Here is a 12,310-nt window from a genome sequence, read left to right as displayed (position 1 = left end):
TAGTTTTGCATTATGTGGCCGTTTGCTGTTTTATGGGTTTTTCCCATTTGCCTTTTAAAATTTATATATTAAAGAATCTCTTGAGATCCAGCAGCGCCGCCATGAAGCACGGTAGAGATTGCATCTTTTGATCTCTGATCTTGTTCACAAATTCTCGGACTAGTGCTGTCTCGTAAGAATTTTGTAGGATGTGTTAAGAATGACAAAATATTCTCTGTATCTACTGGAACCAAGCCGCATAGCTTGTATTCCACTATTTGCATTCACACCTGGGCTGTGTATATATATTGCCTTGGTTTAGTTCTGTAATCATTAGTGGTCGTGGGACTAGTTTGGGCCCTACCTAAGCTGGTCGAACGTTTCGTTTGGGTCTGTACCCTAGCTGCACTGATGAGGCCTGGAAGGCCAAAACTGATCCGTCTGCAGATATTGGGATTCATTCCAGTGGATGCTTAGTTTATTTTGTCATTCTGATCGGATTTTCTCTACAGTTTCGTTTAAATTTTAATTTTAAATTGTTTTGCATTATATGGCTGTTTGCTGTTTTATGGGTTTTTCCCATTTGCCTTTCAAATTCAATTATATCATCATTATCATCATCATATTGTAATTTTCTTACACAGATGTAGAAAATAAATAAAACTATTTATTGTCATTATTTATTTGAAAGGAAACTCAACATTCTATGCTTAGCTCTTAATTTTAAATACATTGATATAAAAAGAGCAATTAAGTGAATAAAAATAAAGAGTATGGAAGAGAGAGGATCAAAACAGTGAGCACTTCCCATAGTCAAATCAACGTAATGAAATTGTAAGTAATTAGTTATTGCAAGATTGAGTATATATACCTAGCCCACATGGGCTAAATTATAATATAATGTAATAAGCTGAATCATATCTCAATATATGATAATGAGCACAATCAAAATGTAATTACATGTATTGAACATGATAAAGGTTATATTTATTGCTTTGGGCTAATATTAGCAATCTTGTTACTTGCATTTTACAGATCTATCAATAAATGTAATACCATATGTCTGTATTACTAAGATTGTTAGTGAAGTTGGAGGAAGGGGAGGAGGGCGGGAAAATAGGAAGCAGTGGGAAAACTCTGATGAATCTTAAATGTAATGTAAATGCATCTGCTAGGATGTGTTTTATGTAACACCAAGTTTACATTTGGTACTGACTGAGACAACTATATAAATGTTACCTAAGTCTACATCAGGGTCATGGGCTAGTTTTGGTCTGGGGGTGGGGGGAGGTGCGCGAAAATTGAGGATACAGAACTAAACCTCATTCGAATGAAAACTCAATTGTCAAATTTAGTATTTTAACCCACTTAGTGAAACTAAGCGTTTGCCTCTCCCCTCCCTCATCTCCCCTTCCCAGATATTACTTAATGAAAATAGGTTAAAAAACATCAAAGAATGGTGTTGTACTCTTGAATAAGATATCAGATATGATATTAAAAGCATTGTATTTAAGTTATACATTTCTTTATATATCATTTATTGCATATTATGCAATAAATGTAATAATGTATAACAAAAAAATAATATTAAATATATGCATACTGTAAGCCATAACGACATAAATAATATATTGTCTGCATTCAAGCTATACAACATTTAACATGTCCTGATTAATAATAAATACTAATGTATTACATTTTCTTATATACATGTTGATGTGCATTATAATGTATGTATAATGTTTGCTAATGTACGCATAAAATACCACTATGAATGGTAATAATAGGTGAGAGTGATCCATAGTGGCTCATAATATTTTTATTGCATGAAATGCCAACTGGTCTAACATAGTCTGTGGTATAAAACTGCTAGAATATATGAATACATTAATAAATGAACGTATGAAAAAATTAATTTCATTTCATTTATTTAACCGAAAACAATTGCAATATAAAAAGTTAAAACAGTCAAAAAGAACAAAAAAGATACAATGCATGATTATGTATGTATATAAATACATGAATGATTAATACATAATTACTTGATTTTACAGTATGAATATTATGTTATTTTAACCACCAAGGACCCATCACCTCACTGTCTGCGGTTATTACGTAAGCAACATTACATTAAACTGGTTTCATGCTTCTTACTTACACATTAATACACATTAACATATTCATGCAACAAACATTTGCAGAATAATATATAACCAAAGATTGTATACAATTGGAAACCAGCAGAAATTAAACTTGAATCTAGATCACAAAGTTACCGTTTTTAACATAGTGCATATTATTGTATATTGTGTTAGCCTAAAGGACAGAGCCTTTTATTAGCTTAATAAGTTCATTAATTGTCCTCTTCTTTCACATTATGTTTAGTATTATCATGATCCAAATGCCCCCTTGATTAAGCTGAAACCCTATTGTCTTCTGTCTTGGGATAAAAAACAAATTTCTATGTTTTATACATGCATACTTAAATATTATAATTAAATATGATGAAAAATGAGTAGTGCAAAATTTGACATAAAATATGTTGAAGAGAGTCAATAGACAAAAATAGGACCATACACAATAGGTAAGTATTTGCAGAAGAATATATTAAATAAACTAAAAATAAGTAAGTAAACATATCTTATTAAAATTCTGAAAATAAATTTTGACTTAATGTTAAAGATTTTAAAAAAAGATGAAAATGAAATAAGATGAAAACTGTGAAATTTTTACAAAATTTGTTGAAGAGAGTCAATAGATACACAATTGGACCACACAAAATTAAATATTTTCAGAAACATATATTGAAGTAAATAGTAAATAAACTCAAAATAAATAAGCAATCATACTTTATTAAAATCCTGAAAATAAATTTTGACTAAATGTTATGTTAATGATTATAAGAAAAATCAATACATACTGATACATACAAACAAAGTTCCTGTCTCTTATACACATCTAGATGTGTATAAGAGACAGACATATGCAAGCATGTTCCTTGTAACCTTTAACCTATACCTAATCGTAAATTATTAACAGTGTGCTGTCTCTAAGCACCTATCTATTCTCAATTGCTTCAAGTCGGCTGTGTAACATTTCTGGAGTACGTTGTCGTCATCGTCGTACAACTTAGCATTATTCAAAATTAATACTCTTATAGATTTTCATTGATTTTATGATCCATATACAGTTTGTAATCCTTTTACTTGGGAGAGATTTTAAAAATGTATTTGTGTAATCATATTTTTAAAGGGCTACACAAAATATATATTTAAGTTATTGACTTTCAGTGGAAAATTAGAAGAATGAATTATCTTTGCCAGTCATCAGATAATTATACTTTTGAAAGAGATTTTATAGAGAAAAGTCTATAAAGCAATAAAAACCTAATTATTTTCATCTTTGTTTCATTGTAATTTGATAAATTATTTGATTTTATTAAATAAATTTTAATTGAATATTTGACAGTATAATGTAAAAGTATTGGGGTTTCTTTTTAAAATCATGAATTGCACAAAACTTGATATCACTGAATGTTTGTTACTAAAACATCCCGTGGAAAAGTGACACACAAACATATTCAGACTGATGCTAAACTTGTGCTAGAATTAACATTTATAGAATCAGTCTAAAAACGAAAACCATAATCATTCAGACCTACTAAGTATTCTGAATCTGGCACGAGTCTGATGTATTTGGCTTCAACCCAGAACCCTAGGATTGGAAGGGGAGCATTTTAGCCACCAAGACCATACAGCTCTACTCCACTTAAAATATCTAAAAAATTATTGTTGCTTAAATTAGCCAGAAACAGCATTACAGAGTTTCTCTTAATTAATACCAGTGTAGGTGGATTGGATTTCTTTGGTGTGATACACACTCAAAATAACCCACTAAGTCCGAAGACTTATCTTCAGTGGGGTTTTCTGGTGGTGAATTAAGCAGTACACCGGAAGACAGTCCCCTACTCTTTTCCAAAGACCGTACTGCGTTCTTTAACATGCACATGGGCCATTTTGCACTCAAGACCAATGAAACTTGCATTTTAGCCCTCTGCCACAAACACAAGGAGAGCAGGAATGAACCGGGGACCAAGAGATCTCTATGGTTCAGTACACACAGCGGCTCACCACCGGGTTAGCTGACTGAGTTAGCGTGACTAAGCTTCTGCAGAGATCGGTTCATCTAGTTTCATAGCTGGTCATAAATTACAGGAAACATTGTATCTATGTTTATTGAGCTCTTCTTTCTGACAATTCGTAACTGTTATTTTTTTTGATTGGCTGAACTGAACAAGATGATGAGTACATTATTGTCAGATAAGATATGTAATTAGGACATGCATCATAAATTAGCATTTTAGCATCCCTTCCGTATTCTACTCTATTATTATATATTCTTTATATACTGTAGCTTTGTGCAGGGCGTAGGATGGCTTTAGTCTTCTGGGAGGGTGCGAAATGACGTGTGGTGTGTGGAAATTGGAAATGTGGAACTAAATCCCTATTCCAATGAAAACTTAATGGTCATTTTTAGTGTTTTAACTCATTTAGTGGAACAAATATGCTGGAATGGGGTCCACACACCAGCCTATGCCCATGCTTTATACTGAAGACTCTATAAGTACTGATTTCCAAATTAGTACACGTGAAATATAGCATAGAGGAATGGCTTCTAATCCAAAAGATGGTGCACTATTGAAACTTGCATTATAGCCAGCCAGCTGAGAGACAGATGAAATTTAACTAGAGACCAAGGTTATATAAGGTCTCTATGGTTCAGCACACACACAGTGGCTACCACAGTTTTTATCACTTAGCTTGTCCTCCCTAATTAGAAGTGGTCAGAGGTTTTTTTGTTCCCCTAAGCTGATTCTTCACCAAGACGTAACTACTAGTTCAGAATCATGTACATGGGATGCAGACAAATCGTTTTAATATTGCCTAGAATAGATGCTCTTTCAGCCAAATCTCATGGATTATCATTTACACCCACCATGCAGGCTATATTTATGGTTACCGTAACTTGAACTTATGCAGTGATGTTATTCTGTGCACGAGCCCATTGGTGTAAATACTTGTAAATAGGCCATGCAAACTTAACCTACATTTATTTCTATAAATAAATACATAATAACAAGAAAGCTGTTAGTGCGGTTGAATGCTAAATGTCATGAGTTATACTTTAATAAAGTTTTTTTCTTGCAGCTTAAAAGTGCTTACACTAACTTATTCTTACACCTTCTACTTCCCAAAGGGTCCTATCATGCTATGAAGCTGCCTAGTTGAAAAAGGGTCCAAGAGCAAGTGGTAAGCGAAGCATAGAAAAGCATAAGCTCCATGGCGCTTAAAAAATGTAGGCATTGTTTGGCCATTTTGACATGTTTAGAAAGATGCCAAGTGAATTAGAAAAAAAAGTGTTTTCATTTTGGTCCATCCAGTCTTGAACTATTTGATTGGATTTCTCCGTCCCCTCTTCCCTCAGACATTAGCGAGTTTTCGTAATGGGCAATGCGGGAAGCTGCAACGGGGAATTCGGTCAACCATGAACGTCGTACTATGCACTTCCCGTCTCAACATCAAAGCTGTTTCGATTTACAGGACGACGCGCTCCCTTGTATCGCGTGATAAATTATGCAGGCGCCCCTAGCAAGTGCGTATTTATAAAACTCACGTTGCCGTAGTCAGCACAACGCCAAATTGCTTAAAGCCTGTTGTCAAATCCACACAACGAATGACTTCCCCTTGTATTCGCATGCGCAGTATGGTTTCATGCTTCACTGCCCGTCGTAGAATGCCGCGTCGTCCAAATCGAATGTTGCTTAGTACCACTGGATGTGTATTATTCTCCAAGATAGAGGGTATTCTTAGCTGTGTATCTAGATTCAGGCCATTTGCATATCCTAACATTTTTCACATCCTGTGAAAGACAAAAATGTAGTGTCTTGCCAAGAACCAGTGGCAGCACTATAGATTTCCCGATGAGGGAGTCCAAGGCCCTCTGTAGGTAATGCAAGGTTTCTGAAAAGAGGTCCAAAACCCCTAAAGGGGTCCACACCCACCTCAGACTCACTATGGTTGGAGCAAGTAAGAATAGCACCTTTAATATATACCCAAAAATGGCACTCTCAGGCTAAAAGGGCTTTTTCAAGTAGTGTTCCCAAGAAAATGGGGAGGGGGTCTGAGCTTCTCTAATGGGGAAGGCCAGTGCTCCAAGAACTTCAGTAATGTGACCAGCATTAGATTTATACTACCAATCAGTTGGAGACCCAAAGCACTTGCCACGTGAGCTTCCACTGTTTACGCAATTGATTCAGACGGATGGACGGATGTGTAATTTCAGTTTTACATATTTCGTTGCATGTAGTAACACACAAATATTTGTATTAAGTTACAGTAAAATATTTACTTAAGCTGCTCTGGTTAACCATCATGTGTATTTGTTGGCCTAAAATTTAATTGAATAGACTTAGCAGAAAAGCTTCAAAGCCTTGCAGATAAACTTTAAAAGTGTTTTGCCAAAATGAGGCTTCATTATGTTGAAATCCCTAGAAATTAAGACTCCTATCACATCAAGATACCATATCAGAGAAAGTCCCTACAAGAAATATAAATTAACTAACCTTACACCTAGAACCTTTTCATTTAAAGTTTTAACTTAAAACACAATCTTCTAAAAAGTATCAATGGATTAAATTCTGACTACAATCTTAAATGAAAGATAAATTAATGAAATACTAATAAATTTCAAGATTTATTTAATATTATAGTATTATTTTTTACTTTTTTCTGATGTTTTTGTTTTTATAATTTATGCCTCCTTTTTTAATCTTTGCTTACTTCATATCTCCAAGTAAATGTGAATGCCCTTATGAGGTGCAACACTTGTATGTAAAACAAATGGCACAGGACAAGAATTTAGAAACAAGGTGTGAACGACGAAGATTGTGAGTGGATGACACAGCACTCAAGAGAGTACGCAAAGCTTATACAGTAAATAACTACCTGAAGGGTTTTGTGAAGGCTATAAACCAGAGAGAATTCACTAAAGTACGAGTTATATATAGATCAAAAAGACAAAGCAAGATTTTTAATTATTTTATAAGGCATTTAGTAATGAAAAATTATATAATAGCATTATTTAGCTATTGCCTTGATATTATTTGTGCCTCTATAATGTAATAAAATGAATATAAATTAATAAATTTGAAGTAACTAATAAATTTCAGTTTATTTTATAAAAAATGTCATAACCTTATAAATCTAAACATTAATAGAAGGTACTAAATAAAAATTCCAAATTAATAGAATTTGTCTACATTTGAGTTCTACTAAAGGTGATAGTATCGTAACGAAACTAATAATATAATATATATGTAATGGCTTTAAGGGAAATTCCAATTGAAGATTGAATTTAGAAAAGGTATTTTGATAATATATACATTTTTTTTTATATGTTATATATAACTAATTTTAACATGAGTATTATATTAAAAAGAAGAACAGATATTGTGATATATACAGTTAAAATAGGTAGAAGTTTTCTGCCAGGTTGGATTTGTTTTTAAAATTCAATAGTAATGAGGTATAGCCAAAATAATAATGCATGGTGGTGTGGAAAGAGCAAAGCATTATGGGAAGAATGATGCATGATGTAAAAATGAGGCTTAACAAAATAATTTCTTTGAATTTAGCGAAATCCTGGAGAGATTTTTAGAAATGGACAAATAGGTTTATTGTTTATTCCTCATCTGCAACCGAATACTAAAGGACAGGAGTTGTAAATTTTAAATAGCAATATAAAAATATAGTATTAATTTAATAAAATTATCTATTGTTTATTCTTTATCTGCAATGAGGACTCGAAATAATGTAGTGAAATCCTGGAGAGATTTTTAGAAATGGACGATATACGATATTCTTCATCTGCAACCGAAGACTAAAGTAAAGAAGTTGTAAATTTTAAATAGCAATATAAAAATATAGTGTTAATTTAATAAAATTATCTATTGTTTATTCTTCATCTGCAAATAAGGACTAAAGAACAAAGAGTTGAGAATTAATACATGCTTAAAATCACAACTATTCAATAAAATTTTGTTTAATAAACATCTTTTGTTTTGAAGATATATTTGTCCCTTGCTAAATAACAAAAAAAAATCATTAAAATATTTAAAAAAATTAACTTGCCCATTTTGAAGTAACATAAAAGTTAACAACTTGAACATAGAAATTAGTGTATATAAAAAATGTCTACCCATCAGTTTACAGCGAAAAATGAAAGAAACACTTCCAGTCACTAGAAGTGATTTATTATTTTTATCATATTTTTTTGGTTTAAAAATCAGGGTACACTTTTTTTAAATTCAATCATTTTTATGCACAAGTTAATAATTTGTATGCTATTGCAATATGAGCAAATTTATTTCAAAATTATTTTTAAATATTTTTTGACATTAGCAAGGGACAATACATCTTTAATTTTAAGTGTTGGTTTTCCAGTTGCTGGTACGCTTACTATTGGAATATTAAAGTACAGTACACACATGTTATTTTATGCTTCATTCAGTGTAATATGAATGCTGGTTAACATCAGTAAATTAATGGAAATTGATAAAGTTGACATAGTAATTATATTACAGGGATTGCTGACAAATTTTGCAGGAGCCTAGAAATCAATAGAATAGCAAGCAAATTCTACGGCAAATCAAAGTTAGGCTTCTAACCGAGTAAACAAAGACAAGTGGGAAACTAATATAAAGCAGAATTGAAAGGGGGAAAATAGTGGCCATATTTTTAAGAATAATTCTGAAAATCTGCCTCTAAACTTTGACACTGAGAAGAACAGGATTATGTGGTCATACCAGATTGACATAATTTTCATTAGGCCAAATAAAAAAAAATGATTGTGTTTGCCATGCCCAACCGACCCAAAATGTACGAAATTGAGGTTTGGTTTTTATTTTTTATTTCTTTTACTACAATGAAAAATAGTTTTTTAATGAGCTAAAAGCTGGAATAGGCCCATCGTGCTGGACGGTAGGTGATGCGACAATGTTATGCAATCGCTGTTGCTCTTCAATATAGATTTAAAAATGATTTTTGTGTATTTTCTTCTTTTTAGGCATAAACACATTATTGGAAAAAAAAACTTTTCATACTGACCTACTGTACCCATGTTTTTTGATTTTCCGAAAACATGGCCAACACAAGTATTTTTTTTTGCCTTACCTGCGATATATTAGCACCATTTTCATTCATCATAATCCTCTATTATCATAATCAAGCATTATCTTCAGTCAGCATCATCTTCAGTCAGCATCTCCATCCTCAATCATCAGCTTATGTTGCATCATCAACATCGTCATTATCATCATCAAATCAAATGAATTATGATCATCATTTTCAGCGTCATCATATTCATCATTATCATTATCACAGTCATTGTAAAATACAGTGCTTACTGTATTTTGATACAAAAAAGATTGTTCCTTTTAAACATGAAATTGTCATATGTCATATTTTATTCTATATGTTGGAATAAATTATTTTCTTTTCCTTTGTTACCATTATCTTGTAACATTGTAATATTTATAGAGATGCTATTTATTGATATGTATGATTATGTAAATTTTCCTGAAAGGACTTTATAAAATGGCAATGGTGCTCATCAATAGACAATTGTTATTAACTTGTTAAAGAAGGTTTAGGCCATTGTAAAGACTCCTTGACATTTAGACATTGTAATGACTCCTCAAATGAAGAATTCTAGATTTCATGCTCAAAAAATATGTTACAATGGAGTGGTGCAAACAATGAATGATAATACTGATAGCTTTGTTTTAATAATGTTTTTGTGTTTAATAATTTTATTCATATCATTAATATGCAATTCATAGTTTAATATAGATGAAATGTTTGCAATAACTCTAGGCCTTCTTTGGCTCAATAACTCTAGGCCTGCTTCGGGCCAACACCCTCGTCTTGACAATCAAAACCCACTTTAATTGACCAATGGCGATGCAAGGCATATCCACATAATTTATTGTTACTACTGTTTTTAGCACTATACTGATCTTCCATTCATGCCTTAACAATGATCAGGGCAGCCATTTTCTTTTGCATTTTCTATGTGCAGGGAATGTTGTCTGCACATGGAAATGGAAAGCTTGGAAATTTTCCGCATATCTGAGGATGACCCCTTTTACATATTTATCATCTCTCTTCATGTTATCATGACATACTTCGTTAACGAAGCACGTTTAAGTCAATTAGTTCTGTTCATTATATTTTAATTAGTGTATCTTGGTAGGCAAAGTAGTTACTAACACAATTATTATAGACTAGTAGCACATAATACTCCAAGGAATCATTTTGGTATTTGACCATGATAGAATTTATAAATTGCAGAATAAAAAAAAAAACCAGGCAAGACTTTTTTGTTTAGCACCGGTAAAAATAGAAGGGAAATTCCAGGGAAAAAAAATTCTTTATCTTTATTATGCTTGCTGCTGCCTTGAAATCTCCAAAATTAAGATATGTATATTTCTTCCTAATTATGTATATTTAAAGCATTAAGCCATCCCATTACTACATTGTTTACATTCAACTATAACATATTATTTGTTTTTCCTTCTCCATCATGGATGTTTTTGGCAAAAATATTTACTACATATTAGAAAAACATATTTTATATTTGAGGTTTATATTTATAGTACAATTTAAATTGTGATGTAATTTAATTGATGTTCTGATATTTACAATGTGATGATACACATAATAATAATTTTTTATTAATATCAACAATAACATTTTTTGTCTATTATAAATATAGACCTGTGTATTACTATGGTTTTTATTGCTGCTAAAATTAAATAGTACCATTGATAATTAATATTTTGTCATGTAAGATTAAGCCATGTATAATTTTCATCTTCATCATTAGTATGTGACGAAATGTCCCTAAAGAAACATTACTGCCACAGGATTTGCAAACGCTAATTCAGACGTGCATTATATATAGTAGTATGAAGTTGACTGTGTTTGTTTTGTTTGTGTAACTGTATGTTTAAAACTTGTTAGTTATTCATTTGGCAGTTTTATAAACTGGTCTGTTTTTGTTGTAAAAGAAATTTGTAGATGGACAGGATATCCTGAAGAAGTTATCGTGTCATATTTCTTGTTCATGTTTGTTCAAGATCATTTCAATTGGAATCAAGTGCTTTATCAACCATACTTATTTATTTATTATTTTGTGAAGATCAGAATCTTGCTTTTATTTGCTTTCATTTTGTAAACCCCTTCAACAGAAGAGGAACAGTAGCAAACGAAATAGTGGTGTTGCATTAAAGCGATTCAGTTTTTTTTAAATTAAATTTTTAAGGATTTTTTTTCTTTAAATGTCTGGAGATTAGTGAGGACAGTAGTAAAAAAAATATTTTAATTGGAATTTGATAACTACAAAAATCTAAGAAAAAAAAAAAAATCAAACAACTAAAATATTGAATAATAATAATATTGAGTATTATCAACACTGATAAATCTACTGTATATTAAAAACTAAGCCTGTAATGAGTTGGCAGGGTTGGGGAGGCGTTGCATGGTTTGCAAAATACCCCTTCCCTTACGTGAATACCCAGTGGTGGCGCCTCCGTGTCAGACAGGCCTGGTGGACCCTGTCACCTGATGCAATGGCGAAGGTGTCAGGTCAAAAATTAAAAGAAATGGCACTCTCAGACTGTGACAGACATATATGCTCTCTTGGTGTGGGCCTATTTTTATGGTCTGAATGCCCAATGAGCTTTGTCCGATGGGGGACTTGACCTGTCAGGTGGGGGGGGGGCTTAAGCTTCCCTGCTGGTGCTGCCACTGATGCAAACCCCCACCCATGAGCTCTTACCTGAACCCACCATGGTGTCAGGTGCTTCCTGGACCTTGAACTCCCATTGGCAACCCTCTTAGGAAATTCTGGTCGTGGGCCTGAACAGAATAAAATACACTTAGTATTAGCCTTTAATTAAAATCTATGACGTTAGCATTTGTTTTTTTGTTTTTTTTTTTATTGTGAAGAATCCATGGTAAGTGGTGCCGACGGATTACTTCCGTTAAGTAGGTTAAATTACTAAAAATGACAATTAATTTTTATTAGAATAGGGATTTAGTTCCACATTCTGGAGTTTAGTTTTACATGCTCATTTTTCGCATCCCCTTCATTCCTTCCCCCAGCCTGAAACCTACGTCTCTGCTATATTCATGGAATTTGAATGCATCCAACCACAGTGACAAAACTACTGTATATAATTACTGTATTTCTCTTTCTATTGATTTACAGT

The 12,310-nt window shown here is 32.3% G+C and overlaps 1 protein-coding gene and 1 long non-coding RNA gene across 2 annotated transcripts in view; one reads left to right on the top strand and one right to left on the bottom strand.

Moving 5' to 3' along the window:
• Window positions 1–12,310, top strand: part of LOC117108944 — a 73,459-nt gene that overhangs the window by 24,369 nt on the left and 36,780 nt on the right. The gene's annotated exons all lie outside the window — the stretch shown is intronic.
• The window catches only part of LOC117108943, a 12,058-nt gene continuing 11,625 nt past the window's right edge, over window positions 11,878–12,310 (bottom strand). The window contains exon 3 of the mRNA XM_033251131.1: window positions 11,878–11,957. Within this exon, the coding sequence (XP_033107022.1) occupies window positions 11,895–11,957 (63 nt within the window). The 3' untranslated portion in view covers window positions 11,878–11,894. The remainder of the gene's footprint in view (window positions 11,958–12,310) is intronic.

This window comes from Anneissia japonica, unplaced genomic scaffold, assembly GCF_011630105.1.
Source record: "Anneissia japonica isolate Jap-2015-1 unplaced genomic scaffold, ASM1163010v1 scaffold987_len1640505_cov201, whole genome shotgun sequence".
NCBI lineage: Eukaryota > Metazoa > Echinodermata > Crinoidea > Comatulida > Comatulidae > Anneissia > Anneissia japonica.
Note: the sequence above shows the minus strand (reverse complement) of the source record. Positions and strands in the feature narration are given on the sequence as shown.